General features: G+C 44.5%; 1 protein-coding gene across 1 annotated transcript in view; it reads right to left on the bottom strand.

Moving 5' to 3' along the window:
- Positions 1 to 10,253: 10,253 nt before the first annotated feature.
- Positions 10,254 to 13,482, bottom strand: part of T265_03910 (hypothetical protein) — a gene marked incomplete at both ends in the record, with an annotated part of 11,228 nt that continues 7,999 nt past the window's right edge. Inside the window, one exon of the mRNA XM_009168511.1 lies at positions 10,254 to 10,863. Coding sequence (XP_009166775.1) covers positions 10,570 to 10,863 — 294 coding nt within the window. The remainder of the gene's footprint in view (positions 10,864 to 13,482) is intronic.

Below are 13,482 nucleotides of genomic sequence, written 5' to 3'. Positions count from 1 at the left end.
ATTGGATTAGCCCTAATAAGGGCGAAACTCGAGTTCAATGCTTCCCTCCTCTGATGTGGACTCACCCGAATAATTGCGCTAGGACAGGAGGAAGACTGTTCAAATTAGAGTGATGTGAATAGGGACACTAGATATCCCGCAAACCTCACAACAGATATCAATATTACTTAGCTTGAAGAAGCCCAATATTCGTCAAAACTTTTGGTTTGGTAGAACCATGCTGACCCGGCAAGAAATTGTTTGGCCTCTATTCTTGTCCTGAAACTAATTACTTTAAATTTGTAATTTCCAGAAGACATTGTCGATGTTAAACCTGCACGAGGCCAAAAATCTGCCTAACATCAACTTACTGCATTCTAAACTGTGTGTATACGATTTGGACTATCTTTTACCCTTTAACCCGCTGCATCGCTACGGTTGGCAGAAGGGTCATGACACCTTCAACCGGGCTGTCCCTAATTTTATGTTGCCAGCTGACTTGAAGTTTAGTGACCTTGTCAGTATCACCTCTCACCAACAAACCCACCTTTGCAGCCATGGGCTTGCCTCCTCTGTGCTATATCCAGTACCTAGTGCCCATCGCCATATCTCCATGATCGCTCGCAAATTTGCGTTCGCGGGTTGAATTTAGTAGCATCCAACTAAACTTCCTCTAGTTTGTATGCAATTTTCGGTCAAAAATTTCAAATTGAATTGATGGCGTCAGAATTACTTTGCAATTTATAAGGTTGATCTTTAAGGGGGCATTGGTATGGCACAAATACGGACGACAACGCGTGTACTCCCATCAAACATAGGTTAAGCAAGGTGCGTCTGGCGTTTGGCACGTCGGGTGATGCGATTGATAGCTACCTTGATAGCCAGGCCTCACAAATCACGAACCTGGGGCTGAGCATCCGTTCTGTGGTAACACAAGGCTTGTTCCATCAAAATACCACCTATTTTACGCATCCTTCCGGCATTATTTTGCTGGCCCCAAGTGCGATACATATATACTGTTGGAATTCTTTTTTTCCCAGGCATTGGTTAACTCGTGTCATCCCGCACTTATGCACCCAAGAAAGAAGTAACGAGGAACTAGTAAAAGATGTGAAGATTAGTCATGCGACTGTTGCGTTAGTTTTGCTATGTTGGTTACCGCCAGTGAATACTATTTTCTGACCTATCACCTAATACATTGTAACTTGACTTTAACGTTGAAAATATTTAAGTAGAGCGGCTCCGAGTCACCTTGGAAGCTAAACAACCACATTTGGGGCGGAGGTAACAAAACCTTACATTTGAGGACATTAACAAGTTTTCTTATGTCAGTGAGTCATTATGAAACGCCACAAGAACCCATAATTCACTATCGGGCCTTGTTACAAAAGCCACTATGTCGAATGCCTTCAGATCCTCTTTAGAGGTCATTTCCACCGTCGTCCTTGTTTGTCGATTTATTTGGCCACTACTATTTAACACTGACTCGAATCTGTACATCAGTCTTTCCCACCTGGATGAATAAAGCATAGGTGTGCTATTCTATCCATGGATTGTTGGATTTAATTTCATAGCCAATGTCAGTTGATAGATTTGCTTTAGCGATGCCTGCATGGGGCTGCCAGGACTAAAACAGAGAATTAATCAACTGTATCGGGAGAGCTATCTTCTAATAGTCTCCAAAGGGAGTACAGAGCTGCTGTCTTACCGTCAGACTTCTGGGCCAAAGTGTGAGAAATAAGTTTCGGACGTATATCGGAATAACCGGAAGAACTAGAAATCCAGAATTCAGATAAGTGCACGTCTGTATTCGAATTGACGTATATGTACAGCATATGGAATATCAAAACAAGAGAATAATGATTAGAGCAATGAATAGAGTGTCAGTCATGTTCATCACATCCGCCAAACCTTGAATGAGTGTGTGGATGTTTATAGTCCAGTGGTGGTCTTGATCGCAATCTTTTAGATCTTCTCGAAATGGAAACATCAGCTCTTCACAGGTTGTGTGTTCTTTAGATACAACGTTTTGTTCGGATACGATAAGATCATCTACAAAGGACTCATTAGTATTTGAAACAGCAGGAGTGCCGTTAACAGACTGACCTTTGGAATCGAATTCAACCTGGTCAATGTGTCTCCGGTGACAAGATACATAATCCAAATCGAGAATTGTGACCATTCGTTTGCCATTTGATGAAAGTACTGATCCTGTATCAGGTCGTAAATCATTACCCTTGAGAAATGTAACATCAGCCGTTTTGGCACAGTCAAGACTTGTACGCGACGAACGAGATGCATCCTTGAATTATTTCTTTTAGAATAATTTAACAAGACTGCTTCCTCAGTCTTCGCTACTTGCTTCACTTCTTCATACTGCTCACATATTTTCCGAACAGTTTGAAATTTCTAATCCGGATAGAGCAGCAAATTCTGTTGTAATTCGGGCAGTTGAATGCCAGCAATGAGCCTATCACGCAGCTGGTCTTCTAATTGGGCACCGTATTCACATTTGGCTGCCTGTGTCTGCAGCTGCGATACGAAATCACGAACCGACTGAGAATGGGAGCGGGTCAACATATTGAATCTAGCTCTTTCGGCTGCTACGAAGTTAATCGGCTTGAATTGTTGAAGAACTTTTTTCCCCAATGCATTGTAGGAAATATCGATTGGAGATTCAGGATATACTAAATTCTTGGTCAACGTATACGCCTCCTTGCCAACGAAATGTAGAAAATATGCCGTGAGTTTCTTATCATCCACATCAGATTTTGTGAGACACCATATGTCGAACCGTTTCAGATAATCTTTTACGTCTCGCGCAGTTGAGTTAACATGTAACGGTTCCACTTCGGCAGGCGTGATGAATTGTTTCAATCGCGACGCCAAAACGTGGGAATTAAGTTCCGTACGTATATCTGAATAACCGGACGAACTAGAAATCCAGAATTCAGATAAGTGCAACAAGTAGCACGTATGTATTCTGATTGGCGTATATGTACAGCATATGGAATATTAAAACAAGAGAATAATGAATAGAGCAATGAATAGTGTATCAGCCATGTTCATCACACAAAGGCTTTTGATGAAGGCTCTAATCGTCCTCTTGCCCAGGTGTGGGTGCTCAAATTCCATCCCAAACTGCCCTGTTTCTCAGCAATGTGTGCCGCAGGTGGGCGCCTGGGGAAGTACTTACGTCCAGCCTGTAGAAGTGTATGAGGTTTACCACCTTAAACCACTGGTTTGAGGTTCCAGTCTCACTTATCAAACAAGTGTAAATGGAAAACTTAATGGAATCTTGCGGCTTCTTTTGGAAAGACATGGACTCAGTCTATGGCAGGTTAGGTGGAGCACCTGGGTGATCCAAGTGTCCATCTTAAGTAGACGGAAATATGTTCCACTCGGATACATAAGCTACCATTGCGTATTTCACTGAAACGCTGACAGTGAATCCATACTGGAACAGCAACACGGTCTATAGGACTCAGGAACAAAAAACCAAAGGTAACTTTCGATTCAACATTGATGTAAGATCCAAGGGGCTGGTGTTTGCTGTTACTTGACCTCAAAAAGACCAAAAATTAGAAAGGAGATTGGTAGGGACATCTGTATTTGAAGCCCTGGATAAGGGATGTATCAATCACTATTGGCAAAGGGAACAAAACTATTGCAAACATCGGACGGGAATCACTGATCTGGCTCTAATAGCAGTCGATTCAAGTACGGCGTAGATGCAAATATATTCCCAATGTTATCCAACTGGAATAACTGGGATAGTAGTGGTAATCACTGGTGGTGCACCTGGGATAACAGTTCATTACGTCGTAAAAAAAAGCAGCATGCAAGAGGAGCAGAGGTCGATGATGGCCGTCAGGCTAATGAATAGGAACAGATGGACGGTCACGAATGCACGCTAACATATTGAATAGATAGAATGGAGCGCAGAAACGGGGAAATCAGTCGACGCATACAGGGCTGGTCGCACGTGCGCACCGCGTCTCGCCATACCCCGAATTGTGCGTAAACTGTGCTCCAGTCAGACAAAGACGGTGAAACAACCTCGGACACGTAGCCCGTTACCAAGTAAACAGCCGGCTGAAATTCCATCCTGACAGTTTACGGTCAATTCCAGGAAAGGATATCTCAGCATCATATATAGGGTAGTTTCAATCTGCTTTTGGAAACTAGGAGTGAAAGAAGGGAAAATTTTATCGGTGTTCAAAACAGCGCTGCGTTCCCCGTGGTCACCAGGTAAATGGTACGAATCAAACAGTACAGCATTACACTGACGTTATTGATTGTTGATCGTTCACTCGACCCATGTGAACACCACGTTTGCGCTTATTACTTCCCCGGTCATGAGGACTTTACTTCTCATCAAGCCTTCCATTTTAGTAGATTGCGCTAAGTTTACGCGGTTTGTGAAAGACTCACTGCGAGCAAGTTAATCTGTGGACTAGCAGGTGCGTTCAAGTTGGTTATCACGTGTAATACGCCTCAGTTGTTGATTCGGTGATCCTTCTCGCACTGCTAGCTGAGTTCCACCCTTCATGTCCAACCTATTGGTCACCCAAGGTCATTTTCTATGCTGTATTTGCTTCCTACCACAAATTCCCTTAATATTCACTTGTCATTTTGTAACCTTCGAAACAACTTTTGTCGGTTTCACTGCCCACATGGTTGAAAATCGAATGAACACCAACCGGCACATCCTGGACGCCTCCAAAGGATAGTAGTTCATTCACACACTCATTATTAGTACTGGGTTACGCACATGGTTGTCAAGCATACTGTGAATTTGTTTCTCGTTTCCTGCATTTATATTATTAAAATGGAGTGGAAACCTGTTCAGTGAAGCAGTAATTACAATGTTGACCATTCAGACTAGTCCCATTTAACTCCTCGATTTCCATTAACCAGAACTCACTGTACCAGCACTGCGTTTACATAGTGCAACTTCCTTTCAGGCGATTTATCTTCGTTAGTCAGTAGCAGACTGTCTGTGTGGTTATTGGACGTAAATTATGTATTGAATCGAAGGTTTCTGATCGCTCCAGCCCGGCGCTTGCTCTGCTGAAGCCGACAGCTTTTCCTATTTGCGAACCTTCCTCCTTTAAAGCTAAATTCAAATCCATCCTGAACGAAGCCTTCATCCTACCGACGAAATTGACTCCATGAGTGCCCTTTGACCGAACTATGTTTAGTTTACTCTACTACAGTTAGTACTTCAGTCTGTATATATTCATTCTATTTACTATTTACCATTTCGTGATTGGTGGTAACGTTCTTCTCGCAATCTAATCATGCCGACATAAGATGACGAGCAGACGACAGCACCTAACACCAAGGTCAAACCGTCGAATCACGGCTACTGCATGTCACACTGGTTTACCAAAGGTGATGAATTGAACAAGCCATCAAATCGAATTGGTTTGCGTCTTGTGGTGTGTCAAGCAAAAAAGACTGACTAGATCGAATGGTGCGCTAGCTAATCTCACAATTCCACAGGATGCTCGCGAGTGTGTATCTCTTGTCAAGGTTCCACGTATGAGCACACTGTTATGAACTCAAGTTGGGGTTCCACTGATGGAACACTTCATAGCAAATCTCTTTGAAGTATAACACTCGGTTCATCGACCGTCTGAAAGGCCAAACAGCTTCGACGACAGACAAGCAGTGAGGAAAAGGCTTAAGCACAACCGGCAGCGGTGAGTGTAAGATACAGCCACCCAGATGTCAATCGTTAACAACAACCACCCGAAGTCTGTATGGAATAGAATAAGGGGGCAAAAACAAAACACAAGTCCAGAACCGCAGGAAAATAGGTTACCCAGAGATAGCCTGTGATTCTCGATTTCCGTAAGAAACTAACAGTTGGGTGCATCATCAGTTGCATTCTCAAGGCAGGTTTGGGGATTGAGGTTCAAAACAGCGGAGTTTGCTTGTTTTCCGTGCACCCACTTGCCAATCCAACCACTCGTCTCGATTCGAGTCACGACAGGTATCCAGATAGTAATAGGTCCGCCGTACGAGCTAATCATGCCCTCTACAATATCCGGTAACGTAATTACGAGCAACCGGATACGCACAAGGCATGACAGTGACGCATATGAACAAAACATGATGCAAAGATACCTCAAATGTGTGCAAAAAGAACGTATATCCACATGAACGAATCAGTACACGATACTGTATTCAGTCGAAAGGACGCAGTACAAAGTCTACTAAAGTCCTTCCATCCCCAAACATACGAACACTTGCATATCGTGTTCCATAACGTCTGAAAGAAGACAGTGCACCTACTATTGGCACTAGCCCAAAGGAATCGGGTCCTTAATATGGTGCTTTTGGCGACTGTAGTCCGCTGAGCTATCCAGTAAGTTTCATTCTGACACCCACATAGTTCATACCGGGTTGACCAGTAGGTCTGATGAACAAAGTCTTGGTTAGAAGTTGGTACACGCACGGCGACTTTTCCTTGCAATATTGTAGCAGTATACGGACATTCAACCGCTGTCCTTTGGTTAACCGATTGCATTAAATGGCTTGGTTGAGAACACCACTCGCCCATTTCTCTAGGGGTTTGTTGGGCTGGCAGCATTTCGCGCAAAACCATGGAATTCCCTACCGAAAAGATTCTCATGTCACATCGAATATGGCGTGGTACCAACAGTCGCCTTAGTGACTGCACGCATCAAAGCGGAATCGCCTTACTATTGATACCATCCTTGTTGCACTATCAATGAGATATTTCTCTTCCCTATCGCATCATATTTTGAGCACTCCTTCAGGTTCTACCACTAGGACTGACAGCCTGATTCGTTTTGCAGTAACCCTAGCCGAAAATTCTGCGCATTCCTCTTCAGTAACAGTCATGAAATTAATTCTCAAACCTTCAAAAACGGTCTAATTGGCTAGCATTTACGTTCAAACTCTAAAGCAAGCAAGATAATGGGCCATCCTTGGCTGCGCACTGAACTCCGTCCGCATTCAGCTGGGATTCCCTTGAGCCTCCACTAAAACCCAATTTGTGTGAAATCGAGTGTATTCCCCTATTAAGCCATACTGTCATCGGTTACCGGTCGAAAACAGACCATTGCTTACCATTTATGGGATACCTGTGTGGGACCTAATAATGCATTTGTCCGTTGGTGCTTTTCACTGCGCTTTCAGGTTTGTGACGAACTGGCACACCACGTTGGCCACTGAGGAGTTCACGGAGAACAGAATCATACAACTGTACCTGAAGCGACTCCTCTTACACCTGCCCAGTTGTTCGGCACCGGATGTTAAGCATCGCTGCGGGGAGATACTGAAAGCTATACGTGATGCGATAAAACCCAGTCGACCTCTTCAAATCAGGTGATAGCTGATAGAATCGCGGCTTTGTTCGGGGCATGGCGATATATTCGCTCAGGTCGCATCTACACTCTACATCGCCGCGTCATCAGACACCACGTAAAGCTGGGTGTCTTAGAAGTCCGGGAGACTTGGTGCGCAAGACGATCCACTTCGTCCTTCAGACGCCTCTAGTCAAGGACATCGGTGCATCATGATATCTAGAAAAGAACGTTTAAGCATTTGGGCACGGTTTGAAATGCGCCACTTCGAACCTGGATTGCTGGCCTGGGCTACGATTGAGCGAATATTCCTACTCTAGCTTCACGGTGTTCCTGGTCCCGATCTGTTTAAGGATAGCGGCGAATTCTTCAGCGACTGCCTTTCTACCCCATTACCCTTCATTTCATTTTTATCCAACTTCCTCCTACTGGATGATGTAGGGACAACTGTGTAGCCACAATCCCATAGGTATCGTCAGTATCCAACCAAAGTTGAGTTGTATGGTACGTAAACTCCTGAACGAAGATCATATCGTCCTGGATTTACAACTGACCCGTGATAAGCCAGCGCTAGGCGCACCTGATTATGTACCTATAGAGTGTGCGGTTGAGAGACGCACTACGTTGGATCAACGGGCGTCGTCCGAACACCGATCCCGCTGGCGTTTTATCAATAACAGGGAGGAGTTAAAGATGGCTAAGCGATTAGGGTGGGAAACTACTACCTGGAAGTCCGTGGCTTGAACCAAATCTTGGCATCTTAATTGCTCTGATCTGGTCTTCAAAGATTTGATATTAGCTCAACCCCTGAAATTTCTTCGAGTTGCACGCCAGCTACGCACCGAAACGGTGTTACGCCCAGATAACTTTTTAGCTAGTTCTTCATAACGACGTAGTTCCAGTTTTCCCCTAGACAGCGTTGAACCGTGCATCACAGCGTCTCGATTTTTTCTCATGGTCATGTGGTGAAGAACCAAATGTCGCTTACAGAGGGTACGCAGCCCTTCAAGCCTGCAACATAAAGCGCGATAGACTCCTGTCACGTTGCTAAAAAGCTAGAACATTACGTCAGCGAAGACCATACCAAGAGTTGTCAAACGCCTTGAATCGTCCGTGAGAGACATTTATGCTACCACTTTATCGGCCGTCAGAAGCACGAATCTCCCAATGGTTAGTAGTTTGTTCAATGCGAACAAGGCACCTCAAATTCGGACATTGTCATCTTCACGATAGCAACCAGTGTGTACCAATTCATCATTATCATCGACAGTATGACATCATTCTTAAACAATGATACTTCGCTGCCGTGAACCAATTAGGAATATTAGAATAAGTTGTAAGTTGTTGTAGTTGGGATCACTAGAATTCACATCCAAACCGCTCTCATCTGAACACTCTTCCTTCAGTCCCGGCGAAATTATTTTTGTGAGGCTGCGGGGAGCACTGAAATCGAGTTTCACTTTTATCAGAGAGCATCAGCAGTCCACATCCTTGGCCGTGCCGGGATTTGAAGTCAGGACGTCTGACATGTGATACGGGCGTGAAACCACTGCTCCAACAGTGCATGAATCACGTCTGAACAGGAGAGCGTGTTCACGGTTGAGCGATGTAAATGGTGTGCGCGACAACTCGACCGACTCATTAAGAGTCATGGTCGTGTCAATCGATTGACTCACTCACCAGATAGAGGCACGTAGGCTTGACACCGGCTGGAAATTTTTTGGTTAGTTTTAGATGGTTCCAAGATTTGTAGAATTAACGCTCACATCACTCTCGTTCGAACAGTCCTCCTCCTGTCCAGGCGCAAGTATTCTCATGAGTCCAATGTGGACTCACAAGAATGATGCCATCGGGACGTGTGGAGTACTGTTCAAGAGAGAGTGATACCAGTATGAATACTACGATACATTGTCTCATGAGTATACACATCACTGTTCGCTGGTGACATGCTGTCAACACAGGGAGATATGTACCGAATTACTACGGTCTGTCGACCAAGTAAAAGCTTGTATCAGTACTCAAAATATACACCTGTAAGTCGTTCAGTGTAATGTGAGTGTGAACCCTAGTAAGTTCAGTGGGTCGTAAGGGTAGCTTCCAAGTGACCAAATATTGCATAGGGAAATGTGATTGTAACTGGGACCGCAGTACAGATACACGCGGAGTAGGGTAAATAGGGACAGTTTTCAGGGAGGATGCAACTTCATTTTTGTTAACCCCTGAAGAACACTGATCTATGGACGACCACGAAAGCTGAATCCCACAGTGATACCGAGCGAGTGTTGGTGTTTAGTTTCAAGTTGCTGAACAGGAATAAATGCATACTAGATTTGGCTCGAACTAGGTCGCAGACACGGACGAGATGGCTGAAGTGGTTAAAACACGAATTTACTGGCAGAAGGTCCGAACTAGGTCGCAGACACGGACGAGATGGCTGAAGTGGTTAAAACACGAATTTACTGGCCAGAAGGTCCGTGGTTCGAACCCGACCTCTGCCTCTCGGCTTCACCTGTCTAGGCTTGGGCAAGCCGGCAGTATCCCAGCCTTCGTGCAACCTTTGGGTGGCATGGCAGCTGGGCACCGGAAGAGTGCTACAGCTGAACGAGGTCGCAGATTAGCCTACAGAATGAACGCATTTTATGGACAGTTGCCACAGAAGACCTTCATCGACTGATTTATCAGCCATGTTAAAGTACTCAGAGAGAGGAACTGACAAACTGGCCCCAAAGTGAAACTGTTTAGGGCCTCACCATAACCTGGAATCGCTTTTCTGACAAACCTTATCGTTCCCCATATTTAATCGTCCATGATTCCCCGTGTTCATTTTTGAAATGGTCGACCACAATCAATGCCTCCAGATAACGTATCCTCAACAAAGTGAAACGAAAAAATCGTCTGCTTTCTGATTAGTCAACTACTGTAATTATTATGCCACGTGATTTCACTGTATTGAAAAGCAGCGGACGTTATGCGAAGATAAGACATAACAAACAAACACAAGCCTACGGCGACAAAATACAACCGTAGGCATGTATGTATCGATAATTAGCTGTATCACAAACCGTTGGAAACATGGGGGTTAAAAGAACGTGTTGACACCTGGATGTAAGAGAAACGCGGTAGGCCAGTGCCAGATGGATATCATTATGTGGAACAGAAAAAAACAGGTTACTAAACTGAGCTGCTAGAAAGCGTTGTTGAAAATGCATGGGATCGAAATCACAGACGGGTGGAAGATGGCCTATACAAATCAAGTCCATGGTAAGAATTTTGAATGCAATACAGTTCCCAACAGGGTGTAGCCAAGAAAGTAGGCAAGTATCACACACTGACTGATTGTGCGACAATTCAGCGGATTGAGCATACGCCAAATTTCGCTCGTTTTGCAATACCATGTTGACTTCGGGGTTTTCACAGCAGATTTCTTAGATTTTGTTCCAGACTTGGCGCCCGGTTCCAGCTGCCATTGTGGGCTGTCGTAGACCAAGTATGCGCAATACCAATAGATCATTGGACAGGAGGAGAAGATGAGGCGCGTCAGGACCTGTAATGACAAAGTGTGATCATACGTGTGCTCGTCTACATAACCATTGATATACAAAAATAGGTTAACACAGGGAAACTCGAACGTCGCAACTCACAACGAATAAAATAAGTACGGCCACCTAGTTTTCTTAAAGAAACAGATTTCTGTGGATTCACAGCTTACAGCATTGGGTAATGAGTTGGGTGATTACCATGTCAACCTGAAGTAAAATGAGTGATTAAGGCGCGATGCTACTGACAAGAAGTTCCGCCGTCCAAACCCAACTCCGGCATTTCGACCGTTCCTGTTTATGCTTGGGCGATCTGGCAGTTACTCAGGCCTCGTAATCCCATTGGGTTGTAAGCTGGCTATGCATCAGAGTGATGCCACGGCTGAATGCTTTATTAGTATTTAGTTATAATCGATTCTCTCTTCCACGGCATCAAAAAAGGCAAATCACTCGGCAATCAAATGAGGTTCAAATGGATTAAGGTTGAGGGTGAGCTGATTCGCTCCGATTTACTTCTCATGAAAGGTCTACCGGATTCGTGGACAACCCAGTTAAAACGTAATCAGAGTGGTGCTAGTGTTGGACGCTCGTTTGTACGGGCTGTCTGCACTCGTGATTGTAGGTGAGAGATGATACACGTGAACACAGTCGCCACTCGAAAATTGTCCCGATGGCTACGTGGATCGGGTTTGGCGGAAACTGACTGGAGTAGTGCACTCTGGCGGGTCTCCTATCAGGAAGGCCGGATTCATGAAAGCAAACACTGGATGCCCGAAATCTACCGAGACTCTCAGTCGTTGACCAGACAGACAACGCACCCTCAATATGCAGCGCGTCACAGCCTTGTATCAAACCCAGACAGCGCGAGTCAGCGTTGATTAAGGTCAGACAACGCCCCCGCGATATGCAGCACGTCGCAGCCAGACCGCGTGCGTCAACGTTGGACCAATAAAAAGCTTGAGGTCGTTGTAGCACGCACTCGCGTTCTCGCAACCGCTTTGTTGGAATATAGCTACTGTGTTCCCTTCTGTGAGTCTTTTCTCTCCGACACTAGGCCCTGGAGCGGGTCAGCAGCAGATACCACAGGCCGGCGAATCAGAATATATAACGGTAAGAATGAGCAAAGGCAAACTGAATCTGTCAGCAACCATGTAGGGATCAATGACGGTCTGAATGACCATTCGTAAAACTGGTAATAACGAGACCCAAGGAAGGGTCAGAACAATATGCAGTAACTATTCTATCTAAAATTGCTCACACAGAGTGACAAGTGGAATTAAACGTGGTCCAGTTCAAGCAATATCAAACCACCTACTGCATCCAGGATTACCGTGTGCGACAGAAAAAATATCATTAACGGTACATCTAAGTAATGAATTTCCCCGCTTCATATTACGCCTTTGTTAGTGGGGATGTCCGTTGTGCGCATCGGATGATGGGTCAGACAAAACATGGAAGATAAATCTTCCCTCCACAGGGGCCGATACAAAGATGCCACCCATCAGAAGTGACCAATTCTGGTTGGCCGATCAAATTTTAGGACCTTCAGATACCATCCCTCAGTTTGGATCACGGGTCGGATCCTGAAGCGAATTCTGGCCAAAATCTATATCAGAGGCCAATTACTCACTTGTCTGACCTGAAAACAAGGCAGGATAACATAACTATTGGTGAATGTCCAAATAACTAGTCGCCATTCTTCACGATTTATCTGACAAACACCGAGCAGCTGGCTCCACTGTTCTCGAACTTCACATTCCGAAGTTCATTCAGTGGTCATGTTTTCCTGTCTCGGTGGTACTTGACTTACAAAGGACCAAACACAAGTGTTCTCATCTGGGGGCTGGTCTCTAGAGGATAGAATCACAATAGTTGCGAGCCACACGTATAAAAGCATATTACGGTACCTCCCATTACCTATGAAGACAATTTTATCGTTTGTCAGATACCCAATTAGTGTCAGAATATATAAAGAAAAACCAGTGCACAGATTTCGCATTTCAGTTATCGTTTGGGGGGGGGGACATTTAGAGTGATTTCTGCTGTGAGTTACGGTAATCTCCTGAAAGGAGACCTACAGAGACGTGGTCTTTTTGAATCCGAAACTTTTGGGACACCTTTTGAGAACGGTATAAATACATATCGTCCTAGTTTATTTCGAAATCTCAGAGACGGGCACTCATTCGCTACCAATCGGGTTGAATTTGTTTGGTTTGATTATCGACGAAGAAAATACTTTAAGAGCTGAGGTTTCTAATAACTCCACATATCGATCCTGATCTTTGTCAGTAGCAAAATAATCCTAACGAGGCCTAATTACAGTTATCGAAATGTTGAGTTTTTGAAAAAATCTGCTCTTAAAGCAATTGACATAAGCCATTTTCTGCATAGAATGGATACACTGCCGCATGTTGTGAATGCTTGTTCAACGCATTATTGAGATAAGGCATATGAGGGAGTAACCTTGAGAAAAAAACAAATAATCGAACCTGTTCAGAACACAGAAGTTGAGACTTTAAGATCGCCAAAACTATAGCTGAGGGAGACGTACGCACATCATCATCATTATCAACTGTAAGAACCGCGTACTCGTCGTACAGTGGTTGTAGCTGCCGCAGTTTCGTTCA

This window comes from Opisthorchis viverrini, assembly GCF_000715545.1.
Source record: "Opisthorchis viverrini unplaced genomic scaffold opera_v5_58, whole genome shotgun sequence".
NCBI classification, from domain to species: Eukaryota; Metazoa; Platyhelminthes; class Trematoda; order Opisthorchiida; family Opisthorchiidae; genus Opisthorchis; species Opisthorchis viverrini.
This window is presented reverse-complemented; position numbering and strand designations above follow the sequence as displayed.